Source organism: Cupressus sempervirens, chromosome 2, assembly GCF_028749045.1.
Source record: "Cupressus sempervirens isolate cs-2001-9-10 chromosome 2, ASM2874904v1, whole genome shotgun sequence".
Taxonomy (NCBI): Eukaryota; Viridiplantae; Streptophyta; class Pinopsida; order Cupressales; family Cupressaceae; genus Cupressus; species Cupressus sempervirens.
Window position 1 is genome coordinate 399,600,458 of NC_143119.1, and position 19,013 is coordinate 399,619,470.

At 34.8% G+C, this 19,013-nt stretch overlaps 1 protein-coding gene across 1 annotated transcript in view; it reads right to left on the bottom strand.

Moving 5' to 3' along the window:
- Nucleotides 1–19,013, bottom strand: part of LOC149572822 (acyl-acyl carrier protein thioesterase ATL3, chloroplastic-like) — a 140,759-nt gene that overhangs the window by 67,373 nt on the left and 54,373 nt on the right. Inside the window, exon 2 of the mRNA XM_089813899.1 lies at nt 5,864–5,964. Coding sequence (XP_089670025.1) covers nt 5,864–5,964 — 101 coding nt within the window. The remainder of the gene's footprint in view (nt 1–5,863; nt 5,965–19,013) is intronic.

Here is a 19,013-nt window from a genome sequence, read left to right on the forward strand (position 1 = left end):
ATCCCTAGCACTCCCTGTGGCAATATAGGGCAGAGTGAAGGGGTAGCGCCCTATGAAGCCAAAAATGAGTTCTATAATCATATAAAGGCACCAAGAGTTATTTTTCACCCACTCGGCAAAATACGAGTGAAGAAATCAGAAATGAGATTGACTACGTCAATGTTTCTGCCTTTAAACACTGATTTTGAATTTTGGCCGAGTTTTAATGCAAAACTCGGCAAATTTTTGGTGCGAGTAAAAGTCATAAAATTTCACCAAACCCAAAAACTAGCCAAGTTTTGCAACTTGTCGAGTACTTTGCGAGTGTCTCATCTATGATCTCAACATCATATCAAGAGTTCAGCAATCTTCTCCAAAAAAATCGCAATTTCTTGCAATCTGTTTTGCTTAGTAGTGCTCATCAACAAAAGGGTTTGGTGATTTCTCCTCAAAATAGTGATTTCAATTTTAAAAGTTGTTCTCGGTGAAACTAGACCCAAGGAGGGAGTTTTTTTTGTCCACCCAACATCAAGATTGAATGTTTGTGGTTATTGTGTGGTCATTTCCAGAAGTTCTGCAGAATCAAGGTCGGCCTCTAGAGCAAGCTCATTTTGCAAATTTCTAAATGAGAAGGGAGCAACCTTCTCTATGCATTCATCACCAGAAGTGGACAGCCTATGCATTCGTGACCAACAAGCCAATAGACTGTCTTCTATAGGGTAGTTAGAACAATGACCGTTAATTGAGGGTATTAAAATAATGTAACGTTTCTTTAATGGTCATCTTAGTTTGTTTATATAGTTTCTATTTCCAATTTCTGTTTAAGTTTGTTTCTTTTAGAAATATTGTAATGTAATTGTCTATATATTGTAAACTCTATTTTCATTCTTGAATATACAATTGCTATTACAAAAACATGATCTGATTTGTGTTGAACAAAACTAGATACGCAAATTGTTCAATCCTTGTGACATGATCTGCAAATTAGACAAAGGCCGGTTAAAAGGTCATTTTTAGTGGTCAAATCTAATTTTGCAAACAAAAACTTAAGTATAGAATGTGCTTATGGAATGTCTCAGAAATATAAAGTCTGATATTTATCAATGGCAAGATCAAAATTCTAAATCTGATCTCAAGGAACAAATTCAAATGTGATATTTATTGTTTTCATTGTATCGGCATGTATCACAAGTCGTTTAATGCTATCGTTTTACTAATATCTTCTGAAGCTATTAATTCTAGAAGTATGATCAAGCATTGGATTATATAAAAGTGTTTGTTAAACATAACAATGCAAGTAATATTAAGTTATAACAAACACAAACAATTGTAACCAATGTGGACAGTTGTACGGTGGTTGAGACTTCTCAACAGGTGGCAGTTGTAACTCCTTGATTGATGGAGAAAGGTTATATTATATATGTAGCTTCTTGAGTTCGATAAAAAAAGGAATGATTTTGCAATGAATATGCAAGTTCTTTTTAAGGGTGAAAGGAGACATCACTTATAAGAAAAAGATATATATAAAACACTATAGAGTGTGTTTACTATATGAGGTAAATAGATTAATGCATACAAACAATAGACAAGAACAGCAGTACTCCTTTTATTATTCACATATGCCAAAGACATTACATTATGCTTCTGATGATTACAATAATCTTGGATGGTGTACATATACTTTCCGAAGAACCTTCCCGAAGGGATCCGTCAGCTACATAACAATAACCTTCCCGAAGGGACCGGTCGACTACATAACAATAACCTTCCCGAAGGGACCCGTCGGCTACAGAACAATAACCTTCTCAAAGGGACCTGTCGGCTACATAACAATAACCTTCCCGAAGGGACCCGTTAGCTACACAATATCTACCGACGATAGAGTGAATATCGTTTGAAAGAAGATTTTCTAACAAAAATAAGATATGAAAAAAAAAAATTCACTGAGACTTGACTAAGTGTTTTGTCAAAGAGAAGTTGTATTTGTGTTGAAGATGTTGTGAATCTACATTTGATAATATCATGAGAAGTAATTGGTCAAAAATTAGATTGATATCAATCGAGATCAAATAATCAAATATATACAAATGAATAAAATATGCTTCCTTAGGAAACAGTCGTCAAGGATAGAAACAATATATTCTAGCTAGCAAATAACTAACAGCTAACTAAATATTAGAAAGATTCTAATATTTACAATAGATAACCATTAAATAGATATAGAAACTATCTATTATCGTACTACCCTCCCTTAATGGTTAATGTATCTACTAAACCAAATTTTCCTCTGAATTTGACAAACTTATTTGGACCAAGTGGCTTGGCGAGAATGAATGCATTCTTATTTGGTGCAGGAACATATTGTTCCGTCTTCAACCAGCTACCGAATGTAGTGACAGTGAACATCCACATGCTTAATTCTCTCATGGAAAACTATATATCGTGCTAACTTGATAACGACTTCATTATCAACAAACAAAGATGTTGGGTTTGTTGGTGACATTTGCATATCCCCAAGCATCCAACAAAGCCAAACAGCTTCACAACTTGCCTTAACTGTCCCTCTGTAGAGGAGAGAGACACTGCCATCCGAACATATATCCAAAAGTTCACTTTTTATCATCAACAAAACCTGCCCAATTTAAATCTGTGAAGAAGCATGCACTTTGCTTCCATCCAATGATCAGCCTTAGGAGTTGTCATAAAGTGTGAGATGTAGTTGACTGCAAAGCTGATATTAGGTCTAGAAGCAAAGAGTTAGATGAGGCTGCCTACTAGTTGCCTATATGTAGTATTATCAACTAGAGGAGAATCAGACTTGGCTGATAACTTTAGGTCTTTCTCCATGGGTGTAGATGCATGCTTGCAATCCTGCATATGAAACTCGTCTAACAGAACCTTGGTATATTTGGATTGAGAAATGAAGATACCACAAGACAAATGCCAAACTTCAACACGTAGGCAATAATGTATGAGCCCAAGGTTAGTCATATCAAAAGATTGGCATCAACTCTGTTTGATTCCCTGAATCAAAAATGTCGAACTACCAATGATGATCAAATCATCCACATAAATGACCAGAAGGATGATGTCATTGTTAGTAATCTTGATGTACGAATTTTAGTCTAAAGAACTCCTCTGGAAGCCTTGATCACTGCGTTACTTATCAATTTTCATGTACCATGCCCTAGGGGCCTACTTCAAACCATAGAGAGCTATCACCTGTCTAAGAACCTAGCATTCTTTACCAGCAACCTTGAAACCAGGAGGTTGCATCGTGTAGACCTCTTCTTTGTCCATCTAATGGACCTTCCAGCCAAACTATGTTGCCATGGCTAGGACTAACTTGATTGTGCTCATCTTTGTTGTAGGAGCAAAGGTCTCCTCTTAATCAATACCTTGACGTGTAGAAAAGCCCTTTGCAACTAAACAAGCTTTGTACCTATCGAAAGACCCAGAAAAAATGAAGAGGTACCCAGAAGAGAGCTCAATACCCTAGAAAGACTCTATTGACAGATTTTGGATCCGCTAGCTCGAAAATTGAGGCACAAAAATCAAGGTACCCAAAAAATTTTAATGACCTAGATGACATCTCGAAAAACCCAAGAAATTGCAATTAGGTGTTCACCACGAGTAAGAACCTGAGAGTTTTGAATGAAAGTTGTTTTCGAGAAACTAAAAAAAAAATTGCATATTAGGTTGTAAAAAATGGTGGAAAACAAAGAATCTTGGTGCAAATCAGACAAAACCCTAGACACCGTTGTTTGTAGCAGATTTGCAAAGAAAAACGTAGATCTGAGGCATAATAGACACGAGCAATAACAAAATGCGGCCGGCAGAAGCCTGTCAAGCGAAAGAAAAAAGCAAAAAAAAATGTCTGCAAACAAGGCCAAAAACAGAGGAAAAAGGCATCACGAATCACATCTGAAAAATGCAACCAAACCGAGCTGAAAACAGGGCCAAAAATACAGAAATTGCGTTTGAAAAAAAATGTGTGAGTTGCAGAACCAGGCAACTGAAAATGGTCAGGATTTTCAGAGAGAAAAGTTGCTGAGAAACCCTATTCAAGATTTGTAACAGTCAATTTTTCTTGCCCACAAAGTATCCTGAAAAATCAATTTCATAAAATTTAAGACAAATAATTTTTAAAAAAATTCAAAAATTTCAAAAAAATCTTTACCTCACTCTGATACCATATTACAGGAAGTAATTGGTAAGAACCTTCATTGATATTAACAAAGATCAAATGATCAATATATACAAATAAATAAATGATGTTTCCTAAAAAAACAGTCATCAAGAATAGAAACTGTTAAGTGGGAGATATTTTTCCACAGCAAGTCAAATTGTGATATTGCTATCAGGATTTAACTGTGTAGTTTTTCAGTCAAACTCATTGACTCATGTTTCATGAGTATCACCTCTGTGAGCATCACCTAGATCCAATGAGTGCTAAGTATTCCATTTACTGTCATGAGAGATGGATTCATCTGAATCACTACTCATGAAACATGAGTCAATGAGTTTGGCTCAAAAACTACACAGTTAAATCCTGATAGCAATATCACAAGAATAGAAACATTCTCTTCTAGCTAACAGAAAACTAACAGCTAACTAAATACTAGAAAGATTCTAATACTTGCAATAGATCACAACAGATAACCATTAAACAGATATTGAAACTATCGATTATCGTAATAGATAATAAAACATTGGTATGCAGTGATCAGATCTAATGATGTATGTTTATATTCCCTACAAACTCATACACAAATCTCCAATGATATAAAAAAAGTTGGGAGTTTGCAGTTTTAATTTGCAGAATACTATATAATATTATTATGACAGTTGGCACTATGTTTGGAGAAGTTTTATTTGCAGGTCGCTGTTGTTAGAAGTGCAGTATTACACAGCATATCTGAAGGTGGTTGATATTCAGATTGTACAAGTTTTCTTATATACCTCTATTGGTGTAAAGTGTAGTTCTTCTGAAGTTGAAATCAATTATAATTTTGTAATTGTGATATTCTTATAGCTGGTGCTTAAAAACACTGGGTGTGTGCTCAGGTTGTGGCGAGTTTGAAAGACTTGGTGCTCTAATAAGGAATCTGGTGATTCCTTGGGGTTGGTGCCCTAAAACTGTGTAAAGGTTCAATTGTGAGGCTAGATTAGGACAGTAGATCCTAGAAGCATTTCTTACCATGGTTTTTCCACATATCTTTTGTGCATTGGCTTCGTTGTGCTATAGCATCTCTTTCTGATTTTAATTTATATCTCCTTTCAGTTTTCATATTGAAGTATGAAAACGTTTATCAAAAAGTTTAAACTGATTAAGGATCAAAAGTTAAAGGCTTCTCCTTATTCAACCACTCCCCACGTCGCTCAGTCCCCCACCCTCTTAGTAGAAGAATTGCGTTCTACAAGAGGTTCTGATTTCCGTCTCCTATTTGTTCAGTGCAGGTGATCCCATAAAAAAATATACACCACTGCAGGTGCAAATTCCAGAATGTTCCAAAATTTTGAGGCTTTTTCTTGGAAGGAAGCTTTCAGCTGCAACGAGCAATGGTGGACAAGAAATTTCTGGGAGCTGCAGTGTGTAAAGTTTAATTTACGTGGGCATACACTACAATTAATTTTATATTAAAACCCCTAAAAAGCTGTAGCATAGCAGAGAATGATATTTTTCTTAGGACCATATAACAGATTAACAATTCTAAAATCTCTCTACAGAAACTGCTGAAGAAACTTCCAGAACATCTACATAGATTCATCAGATAGACCACTTAAACAAATATGAATAAAAACTTGTGCTGCAGATTCTATAAAAATTGACAAGCATTTGCCTCAGGCACTACAGATTTTAATATTACAATTGGATTCTTACAATGTTGGCAATAGCTTGCATAAACTGCATTGTTGACAACCCCATACTGATCCAGCTCATAGTCACGCACTTTCATTTCAAGCTCAAAGGTTCCAGTCATACTGTATATCCAACCAAAACAAATTATAATTGGAGAAAACATTATGTTTTTCTTACCATAAGAGAAGAAGTTAAATTTTTCAAAACATAAAACTGGACTAGTCATCCTATCCTTTCTGAGATACAAAGGCCTGGATGTTTCTAAGAAAACCTTCATCATACAATGATAGAATCTATTAACAGTTCCAATCAAATATTCAAGATTAACAAATAAGCGGGATGAATTGACAATAATAGCATAAAATGTAGTCAGAATTTAATGATCAACAATAGTTATTAACTGAGAGTCCATATTCAAACTGCTCGAAAATATAGCAGTATTTCCATCCGGTATACCATAATTACAAACCCATAGAAAGTAATTATACTGTTCTTTAGAGGAAGGACCCACTGAGATTATATGCATTACAAAATCCATTGCTCACAAATAAGACATATCTCTAACATGCAAGAGCATTAAAATACAGTGTGAATTGTCTTCTTTGATTATCTATGATAATCAATAAGAAAGCAGCTACCGTGCATACGGAATAATAGGTTAGCATATTCTGTCCTTGGATAAGCTTTGGGGGAGGATAGTTTCCATTAAAAATATATTTGAGATGAGAAAATCAGGAAAATCCCTGCAAACAGGTTACAAGCCCATGCAAACTTACAACATATTGCTAAAAATGTTTGAAGGTGCACCTGAAGAGTTCAACCCAACAAAAATGCTCAAATTGGCAGCAAACAATGATCCAACTCAACATAAAGCTTAAGGCCTCAGTCTTACTGTCAATGTGATGTCCCCATTTTAGGACAAATTTGATTTTTGCCCTAGAACATAATTCTAACTTAGAGTGATAACTGCATAATATTATAGATATAGATTTATCTGAGATTTCATCATAATTCAACTTGATAATTCTATGAATAATTCTGAAAAGAGAACTCATCTTGGCTTTCTGCTATGTCATTACTGATTGCAGATCTCTTCCTTAATATTGACTTGTCTTTCTCTCCCTTAACAGATCCTTATATATGATCTGAATTGCTAATCTCTTTATTCGATTTCTATTCCAAATAGATGTCTTGGCTTCTCTGTCTACAAATGAGTTTGGTTCCCCTTTATACCTTCCAAAGTGGGAGGTCAAACCTTTTCCTTCGAAATGGGGTGTTTTCTTTCAATAAGAGCTCATGCTATTTGATAACAGCTGCCTAAATATTAATCTCACTCGGCCTCCTCTAAATAAATCTCAGTTGGCCCCATTTGAAAATAATTACCTATTTAATTTATTCTAATCCAATTGCTGCAATTTAACTCCTGTAGATATGGTTGGCCTCTTGTAATGAATTGCTATTATATTCTATTGCATATCCTAGGTTTATAACTTTATTAATCAAGAATGCAATCATTAGCAGGGGCATGACAAGCAGCCCTTCCCAAAATTGTTTGTCCTTGAGCAATGTCAATTTTATCCAAGTCGTTCAATGTGAGAACCCCTAAAATAAACCTTAGAGTTTGTCATTTTTAGATCCTTCATGGAACATAATTAGCTTCTGCCATGCAATTCTGGTATTAACTCAACTTGAAAACTTATCCCAAGATATGCTTTTGTTTTTACCCCCAGGTGGGTGTCCAAATAATTCTCATGAAGGTCCATGACTCAAGATAAGATTTTCCTTATTTGTTAATAGCTTATAGTTTGGAACCAATTGAGAGATGATCAATCGAAATTTCAATTTCTGTATCTATTAAGAATGTCCTAAGTTATTGTGTTCCCCTATTAGGTTTTGGTTCCGATCTGGTTCTGGCCTTAGTTCCAGTCTGGTTCTCCTTCATGTTTGACTCGGGTACACCTGTGGCTGTGGGTGCCAAAAAATGGGCCCCACCTGCCTTAAAATATTAGTTTGTACCCTAAAAAATTTCCCAACAACCCTAACTTCAACCTATTGACCTCTTCTTTGCACATTTAGAGACTTGAATATTATCCTTTTTGCAAATTATGAATATGATATACGGGGTATTTTAATAATAATTTTATTGGCAGTCATGGATTTATGAGTCACACTTCTTATTATATTTATAAGTTTGATGTTTGAATAGGTGTGTGTCTGTCTGTATAGGGAAGAACCCAAATCTGAACCGAAGGAAAGAATTTGCTTAACATGTCCTTGAACCCATTACCATGATATACCTTAATCCAAGCCAGAATCAGCAACTTAGAGAATTTTCTTTGAATTACTTCCTTGAGTCAAGATAAGAGGAGGAAATTTTGTATATTAAGATGAGGATTAGACACATGACACATTTCCTTAGATGTGATGTTCCTCTTTAATGTGTTGCTTTAGTCAATAATCTTCCTATGAGCGCGCATTTCCAGTAGTCATAAGTTGATAAGTAGCTAGTACTTGCCGGTCTTCTACTTGATGTAAAGTTGTTGATAACTCAAGATGATGTGCTTGTTGAGGTGATAAGTTTAGATGTTTATGATGTGTTCTGTGTGAAAGTTCATAGAACACAAAATATTTAGGACAGATGTATTATACACTGTATGGTGTAAAAATATTATATTTGAGATGGCAATCCAAAAGATACATGGAATAGACTTGCTAAGAACATGCCAGACATGATAGGAAGCATATCCAAGATATAAGCATGAATTGGGAAGGCACATACACACACATGAAGTAATAGTGCTGAGAATACAACAAACCTAGAGGAAACACATAAACGTATGCAAGGTATGAAGGATACATGCAAGACACAAAGCATACTTGAGAAAGGTACACATATAAGACACATAGGAAGTAAACAAGCTGGAAGCACATAAGACATGAAGCAAACACATACATATATGTAAGATATGAAGCATATCCATAGATACACAAGTAACATAGACATGAATACAGGTAAGGCATGAAGCATCTATGTAAGACATGTAAGGTATGACATAATACACATAAATACATACAAGGAATGAAGTATACATGTAAGACTTAAAGAATCTGGGTAAGACATGTAGGTACACATAGATACACACAAGGCATGAAGTATACATGTCAGGCATGAAGCATTACACATTAATATACAAAAGGCATATAACATTTATGTAAGACATAGCACATAAATACATGTAAGGCATGAATGTCCCCTAGTTGGGGTATAACTATTTCTAAGCCACAGTAACAATACAACAGTTTACAGGCAGTATCCTATAATCAAACGTATCATAGCTATTGAAACTAGGTAAATAAGCAATTAAATTTTGAGATATCCCCTTTTTGGATGATCCTAGATCTTACCCTAGAATCACAAATTCAATTGAAATAAGGAATTCAATATAGTTATCAGCATAAATCCTGGTTTAGGTCATGCAAACATGTTAGATAGTATTTGAAATATAATTCATACAATTATTTAATTTCTATTTGGGGTTAGTATCCAATCAACAATTATAAGCACATACATAACAATTAGCATCTTATTCTATGAAGAAAAATAATGAAATAACCATCAATGGTTTCTATTCCTAATGATTTCATATTTAGCATTTGGAGACGAAATCCACATAGGGTGCCTGGATACTATTCAGCCCAATCAAGCCCCAAGAGTACGTAGCGCCTAACCAAGACAACTCTCCCCTTGCCCCACAAGCAGCACGAATATCTCATGATGATTCCATCCCTTGGGGTGGACTACTTAATTGAGGAAGCCTAGGTCATAAATGAAGATTGTTCAGCCCAATTAAGCACAAGAGCGTGCAGCGCCTAACCAAGACAACTCGCCCCTTGGCCCATGAGCGGCAGAAATTTCCCATGATGATGCATCGCTTAGGAAGAGCTACTGAATTTGTGGAAAATTATTTCTGCCACCTCTCCCTAACATATTTCCTTCCATTCCCATATAATTTTCTTATTTCACTTCCCATCACCAACCATCATGGGGATTGGAGAGGATAACGCTAGAGGCTATCCACAACTAAACCCAAGGGAACAAAGCATTGTAATGACCCCTTTTTGGGACATTAGAAGCCAATTAAAAAATTAAATTTTAAGTTATCAAATCATATCAAGTTTAATGAAGACTTAATTTTACTATTTGATAAAGTATTAAAATGACTTAATAAAGCTCAGTAAATAATTAATAAAGCATTTTAATTTAAAGGAGTGAAAACAAAGAGACAGAGAAAAAGGAATATGAAGAGACAGGCAGAAAGGGAAACGAGGAGTCAAAAGGTTGTAGAGGATCATCCTGATTATGCTTGGTTTTATGTTTGGTTTTTTCTCATGAATAATTCTATGAAGCTTTGGCTTTCAACAGATTTGAGGATGGAAACCCACGAGCTAGGAGGTAGTGGATGGAAACCCATTATCTATTGTAGATATCACTCAGGTGTCTCACTTTGTGCTTCAAAATCATACTTCTGGTTATCCAATCATATTGGAAACCCATGAGCTAGGAGGTAGTGGATGGAAACCCATTATCTATTGTAGATATCACTCAGGTGTCTCACTTTGTGCTTCAAAATCATACTTCTGGTTATCCAATCATATTGTAAGTTATGTGGCTATGATTCGATATTTTATTATGGCTCAACCAAAGATTTAAAGGCAATATTCATATTTGATTTCAGACCTCACTGTAGGTCGTATGTGATTGGGATAGAGTCTTCGAAGGGCTGCCTCGTATCCGTGAGAAGCTTTAGAATATTTGTATGGGCCCACTCTAGTGGTACTCTCCCTAAAGACCAATTGACTATAGAAGCTAGGGCTCAATGCAAAGGCAAAGATGCAAAGGGGTAGTCATTTAGTTCCATCTCTCTACCACGACTATTTGTAGTTCCTTGGAGAAATTTTCTTAAGGATCTGGCTCTCTCATTTATAATCTTTTTTAACATCCTCAATCATGGAAATTATGCCATCATATACCTCACCCAAGCAAGGCCTATCCATGTCATTGTATCAAATCATGCTCAATATAGGGTCATTGAACCTCACAAGTTACTCAACACAATCCCAACAAGACTCATCTAGCATCATCGCCTCAAAGGAAGCTGCCCTAGTACTACTAGATCGTCTCCATATGATCTAATTAGCACTAATTACTATTCTAGACAGTACCCCTTTAACCTTCACAAGGCATCTCAAAACAATAGTGTTGGAGGCCAAACAAGTCTCAGCAACCTATTTTGAAATCACAAAAATTAAAAATTAAAATCAAGATTAAAATTAAAATTTAAAAATAGAGAAAGTTTACTAAACTAAAGTCTAAATTTCTAGGATGGGTATTTTTAAATAATTTAAGTTACCTTCAAGAGCTCCAATTCTGAGAATTGTCTAAATATCGATTGTATCATATGGGGTTCGTGACGAACATTTGGATCTCTTGTGCATCTTCATACATTTTATTGATCCACTCAATTTTAGTGCCATTTTTTTGCAGCATTAGGTTGAGTGAGTGAACAGCATAAGGTGCCCAAAATACATGCTTGAAACGCTCCTCAACCAATTACCTAGCAGCCCCACAATTCTTGAAATTGTCAGTTATTACCTGAACAACATTTTCAAGGCCAACTTGCTCAATAACTTGATGAGAATGTTTGCAATGAAATGATCGTTCTTCACCTCCCCTTCACAATCCACGGCTTTTAAAAATATTGCACCTCTTGTGGACACAACAATAACATTGACCAAAGAACAATTTGTTGAAACTTTTCATCCATTGGATACTATGGTCACACCTGTATCAACTTATGAATCCTTGATGGACTGCATGGAAGCATCTACATGGATTAACTCTTTGTCCAATAAAGTGGTGTGCACCTTCTCATAACCTGGGCCCTTGAACCCCTTTGGAGCCTCATTAATTGATCTCACTATTTTTTGTGAATACAGTGAGCATACAACATTAAATGACAATCCATTTGCATATATGCATCTTGCTATGTCTTTCCAAGGGCCCCTTTGCTCTCTTATTTTTCACTTGTTCTTGAGGAACACACAAGAATGGATGGCCCTTTGCAGTTGATTCGTTGGAAGTGGAAACTTAAGCCATAGATGTTGTTGTTGTTTTATTTCTAGACTCTTGCAAAGGATTAGAATGTGCATTCCAAGCTGCTTCATCTACTTGTTTTAGCTCTTCAATATATTTATTCAAAATATGACTTGGAAGAAGGGTTTTAGGTAGTACCCCATTAACTATTGGCTTCCTTGTACAAAATTTGATGCATTTTTTAAGGATTTAAGACTATGAGAGCTACTAAATGCCTTTTTGCATTGGCTGCAAATCCACAAAAAAACCTCCTACACTTGGCATTCGTTGAACCATTTCCACATATCTCCATAGAGGAGAGGATTTGTTTGTTTTGAAGCAAAAGTTTTCAATGCTAGAAACAATTTCCATTCTATGAATCCACAAACAACACACAAAGCCACAAACCAAAATGAAACTAGAGAGCTCATTTCATTTTGTAAAAGAAATTCAAAAAAACTTTTAAAATAAACAAAACCCTGCCTCTTTCGTTGAAATATTCCTCTTCAATGTCTTTGAGGAGTTGTCCACACTTGCAACCATGTAGGAATAACTCACAAACAAGCTTACAGCATGCAACAATCACTTGTCAACATTCATTGAGCAATGGCAACAAAACTAGGAAGTTTAGCAATGGTGGCAAGAAGTTTTTCTTTTCATTCACAAATGACATAAAACAACCTTTTTGGTCTTTTTAGTGGTCACTTTTAGGGTTGGAAGGTCTAATAGACCTAAGTTGGCAAAACAAAAAAATTTATCAAAAAGTCAATAAAAATGAGGTTTTCAATCAAACTTGTTAATGTTATTGTAGTTTCAGTCCGATAAATCTTATGAGACAATACTATTGTAGATATACATATATTTTTATTATATATGAGATATAATTCATATATGTATAAATGTCATTATATTAATAAAAGAATATGTGCTAATAAATAGACATGTCCCTTCATGGGACATGTCCCTTTATGTCTCATCCACAATATAAATAAGAGAGAGATCGTTGCCTTTGGAAAACACATACATTACCGGTTGTGATATTACATTTGCAACAATCACAAATTTAACAAAATTTGCCCAAAATTTGTTCCATGTTCTATTGTCTGATTTAAAAATCTTCCAAATTCGTCCAAAAGTCCTCTCGAATCCCTCTGAGAGACTTTGTGGTGAATACAATTTATATATGTATAAATATCATTATATTAATAAAAGAATGTGTTAATAAATAGACATATCTGTCTATGTCTCATCCACAATAGAAATAAAAGAGAGATCGTTGCCTTTGAAAAACACAAACATTACAGGTTGTGCTATTACATTTGCAACAATCACAAATTTAACAAAATTCACCCAGAATTTGTTTCGTGTTCCTTTGTTTAATTTAAAAATCTTCCAAATTCGTCCAAAAGTCCTCTTGAATCCCTCCGAGAGATTGCGGCGAATTTCACAAACTACGGCTGAATTTAAGATGAATTCACACTGCATCCAACTATATTGTGAACCAAATCTTGAATTCCACAAGGAGCAAACGTGGTAACTTGGCTTTTTCATCTTTATAAGCTTTCCTTTTGAAAAACTATGATATGCACCAAAAAGGTCAAAACCCACTAAGGCTAGCCAAACAATTGGTAATTTTTTTCCATTGAAAAATCACAATGCCAACAATATTTCAAAATTTAGGGAAAAAAATATAGCATAGACACTATAAAAACTATTTTTTGGATTTATAAACTTGCCTTTTGAAAATTTATAAAACTAATGTGCATAGTGAAAGTTTGTGTGATTTTAAAGGTTCATTTGGGCTTGGTGTTGAGGGCTTTTTCCCTTAACCTAACCCTATATCACAACAACAAATGCACCAAGGCCACTACATGCTGCCTCCAAACCCCCACCAAACTCATTTGATACATTTTGTAACTATATTTTGCATAAATTAAAAAATTGTGGGGTTTTTTTTTTCAAGTGTCTTTTAAGATGTCAAGTGCATATCAAGTACTCTCCAAGTTGAAACGTTTTGGCCCCCTAAGAACTCTTGAAAGTCAATTTGCTGAGTTAAACAACACCCAGTGCCATAATGTAGTCCAAGGACAATGCAAGCAAGAAAAAATGGCACACAAAAAGAGATAGCAAACCCGCCAAAACAAAATAGAGACGCATGTAAATCCTTTTCACATGTAAAATTCAAGTTTAAGGAAAACATTAAGACAAGCAGTAATACTTTGTGAAAAGGACACTTGCACATGATCTTAAATTATGCCAAAACCTGCAAAGGAAAAAGGAGCTCAAGCCAAAAATTCCAATATGGAATGGATAAACCAACTGTAACCACTAGATTTCCCGGGTCTTAATTAACAACTAACATACTCAAAGAAGTATAGATATTACTTCAATTTCATAGGAAGTCAGTTAATTTAGTTTCGTTCATATGAAAGAGATTGACGGTTAAAATCAATTAAACAAAATTGCTTATCTAAGAATTGAAATACCATAAATGAATTTTCTATGAAAGTTGAAATCTACATTCCATGGTATTTAAACCGATAAATCATTGTAACAATGCTTCTGCAATCACCCAGATTAGTCCACAAATACCACTATATAAAATTAGGGCATCACATACTACTGTATCAATTTGGGCATTGATTATCATTTGAATCATTTAGGGATTCAGATACCACTGTATCATTCCTTTCCTTCCCATTGCTTAACTGTTTCCAACAAACAATTGAATGTGTAGCTTATCTTTGTCTGTTATACGTCCAACAACTTGGGAAGAGGTGAAACATTGTCAGAGACTTGGATAACATTTCATCAAAATTATAGGAGTTGTTTTGGATTGCACAAGCCTTGGCATTGGTGAGAGGAGAAGCATTGACATAGGCTTAACCTCCGAACCTTGGACCATGCTTATCCCCACACATTCTAACATATTAGAATGCCCCTCCCTACCTTGGGATCGGGCTTGGGATGTTCTTCAGTCCAACCATTCGATCTTTCGGGTGGTTTGAGTACCCACTCAGTTATACCTATATAACTACGTTACGGACATCAAGTGATCATTAGATAGCACATATGCCTATAAATTACCTTGGCTAAGGATTTCCTAATGGGTTCAACGACCCGATCACCACCGCTCGACTTGCCAATCATTTCATCTTCTTAATTCTGTTTCATCTTTATGATATTACAGTTTATACATTTGTCCATTTTATATCATTTCAGCCCTTCCCGGCTATTTTGAATGACTTCCCAGTGTGATTTTTTTTTCCAATTTTGATTGTAATATCTAGTTACGTAAAATAAATCTTTTTCAACATTACATTTTCAATTTCTCAAAAAGCAGTGTTGGGCCCAAGGTTTTAGCGTTGAACCCAACACTCTTATACCATATGTAACAACCAGATGATGGCTAAATATTTCTTTTTAGTTGAATGTTCCCAGCATTTACTTTATGCAATTATATTCCTATTCTTATGAAATGGTAGAAATAAATTGTTATCTATTTTGAACTTGAACTGAAGGAAAACAAAATTGTGAACCATAATCCTTTTTGACGTTGATTAAATGACAAGGTCATTTTGTGCTTCAGTATGGAGTAAACACACTTGCATAACTGAAATTATCAATGCTTGTTTACAGATGTAAACTTCTTCCTTGAAACATTACACTGACGAGATGGGCATGAAAGCCTAAGTCACACAAATGGAAAAGATAAACTTCCAGATATTTACAGATGAATGATGAGCTACTCAATAAGAATCTTATGAATTGTTTCCGATGCTTATGATCTTGATTAGATGAATGATGATCTTGCATAGTATATCATGTTTTACCCTTTGACTTACTGCTATACATGTATAATACATATGCGATGTTGACTTTACATATTGAACTGTTGTATATTGTTTTGGAGATGAAGTGTATATTCTATCATGAGATGATTATTCTAATGAATTGTTATTGTGATTAAGATGGGCAAGAAGGCCGAGGTTACATAAATGGAAAACATGGATCTATTAACTTTTTTTTTAGGTGATCTGTAAGTTTCCAAGGATGATCTACCCATTAATAAGTGCCATATGCCAAATGGTATGTATAAGTGACTTAAATTATGTGATCAAGTTATGATCTAGAAATTGCTAGTTGAAGAAATCCAATTTTGAATACATATCTTACTCTCAATTATTGAACCCTAAAAATTCTCTTAAATGAAGATATCAATATGGAATTGAACTAATGATATGGTGAGTGTCTACATGAGTATGACAGGAATATTAAAAAAAAAAAGAATATCCTACAACATGATCAACTCAAGTGATGTCGAGGTAACCACAGATACGGTCAAGTGGACTCAGGTGAGTGTGTGTTTAATTTCATAATATCATGCAAGCATCTTTCTGGAAGTATTAAAAATAGACTTTGAATATTGGTCATGACTTAGATTTGACTCAAATTTGAAAGGAAATGATATAACGATGCTATATATATACATCTTGTATTTGGAATATTCTTTTAGTGTCTAATTTGCAGAGATCATCAAGGATGATGAAACACAAAGGAGAATGGTACATTACATTCCAATCTTTAATACTTAATAGCTCATGCTTATCCCTGTAATGGAATCTGTTATCAAGTCGAGTGGTGTGTGATCGGGTCAGTGCACCCAACAAAAATCCTTAGCCAAGGTAGTTTATAAGCATATGTGTCATCCAATAATCACTTGATGTCCGTAACCTCAGTTATATAAGTATAACTGAGTGGGCACTCAAAACACCCAGTAGCTCGGATGGTTGGATTGAAGAACATCCCAAGCTCGATTCCGAGGTAGGGAGGGCCATTCTAATATGTTAAAATGTGTGGGCATAAGTATGGTCCAAAGCTGGGAGGTTAAGCTTATGTCAATGCTTCTCCTCTCACCAATGCCAAGGCTTGGACAACCAGATAAAAGATCCTTCGATAATACCTGTATGTTTTCAATCCTCTTGTTACTTATTGTTAATTGTTTATCATGGATTACTTATGTTAGTAAATAGTTTTGCCCTTCAACAAGAATTACAAAACATGACTCAATACGCCCGACAAGAAGGACAAAACATACTACCAGTTGGATCAGTTATCATTGATTGATAACTATCCTCTAAACTAAGAGGTACAGCTCCCTTATTAAAGATATACAATGAATTCGACAAACTGATTATGTCTTTAACCTGAAGACACGAAGAGTTTTCTGACATCCATCCATAGACATGAAATGAATGCGATTTCAAGATTTAAAACTGGATAGAAAGAGAAAGATGAATAAGCAACCACAGAACTACTTAACCAATCTTTCGGATTACAAAAGGGAGAGAAAGGAAGCTAAAAATATGTTTGTGCAAAAATGTGAGTACATAATTGCAAGATTACATACAGCACATTCAATGTAGTAATAAAAGACAATATCTGAAAAAGGAAATAAAGAGCACAGTGTTCTTCAAAACTAGAAATATAAATGTACAAACCACAAGATCAAATACATATATATTCCTCTTCATTTCAAAGACATGACAAAACAACAATAGTATTATTTTGTCCTTCTATTACAATCAATCTGCAGAAAAATAAAACAACTCTCCCCTCCATATTACAAACTATAACTCCCTTTTCCTATAGCAGCTATAGAACTTGCAAACTGGAAAAAGAACCCTTTACAATTCTTTTTCAACCCTTAAATAATTTTTGCCAAGAAGTTTGGCAACTTCCCAACTTCTTACCGAACTCTTCTTTTAACTTCCCAGGTACATTACTATGATAATTAATTCCATTAAAGAATTAATTATTTACATTCTTTTGTTATATCTCCCACTTTAATTTCACAAACCTTTATGCACACTATAATAATAATCAATTCTATTAAGAATTAATTATTTTATATTCCTTAATCCACTCCTGTCAACTTCGCCTGATTTATTTCTTTTCACATTATGATAATTAATTCTAAAAGAATTAATTATGTGAGAGGTTAATGTTCTTTTTAAATTAATTTGACATTTAATATTTTGCATTTAAATATATTAATATTTAATTCTTTTAGGAATTAAATATTATATAGAGCAAAATAATTAATAATTTATTAATTTAAAAAGCTTTCCTTTTCCTTTAGTTGAGTGGGAGAGAAATACTTAGGGTTTCAAAACCCTAGGTAACAGTGGCTCTCTCTGGGGGCTGCATTCTGTGCAGGGATGTAGAGAACTCCAGAGTCTTTGTCTGCTGCTGTAATCCAGTGCTTTATCCATTGGGTGTAGAGTCATCATTCCACTGTTCTTGTGTTTGTGATAAGAAACATTAGGGCAATTCTAAGCGGTATCCATTATTGTCACAATCTTTTGACTGCAAGGTTGATTCTTTGAGTTGGTGTGCTGCCATGTGCATTGGGATTATCATTCTGACATTCAACATCTCCTCATCAACTCAAAGTTGAAGTGGCTACAAAGTCGCTTCAACTTCAACTTCAGGTGAACAAAATTTGTTTTTATGAGTCAAACTCTCATTTCTTCAAGGAATCTCCCATTGATAAAATTCAAGGTAGAAGTGACTATCGCACGAACATACAGCATGGGCCTTTCTCAATTGAATTATTTGGCAAGACTGTGCAAATATTACAATCCTAATTTCCAGCTCATGCTCATTGAATATCTACCTACTACTTTCGCGTGCACCACTGACCATGACAAGTGGAAAATATTTTAAAACATTCTTCCAACGCGAGCCCCAGTCTTCAAACAACATCTTTGACACTATCAGCAAGCTCTTGAACATCATTATGCAAAACTTTTTGTGTCACTTGATCATCTGCTTCTGCACAAGCCTTCACCACAGGTACAAGAGCAGCTATATGAACCCATGAAGGATCTGCAAATGTTCATCCAAAGAAAGTCCAAACTTTTGTAGAATTGTAGAAGAGCAGTAGGAGGCTCGCATCCATCACGAGCTCTCATGACTTCCGTTAAGGCTTGAGCAGCAATACCATAACTAGTCTAAGAACTCCTTTCGGTGTTT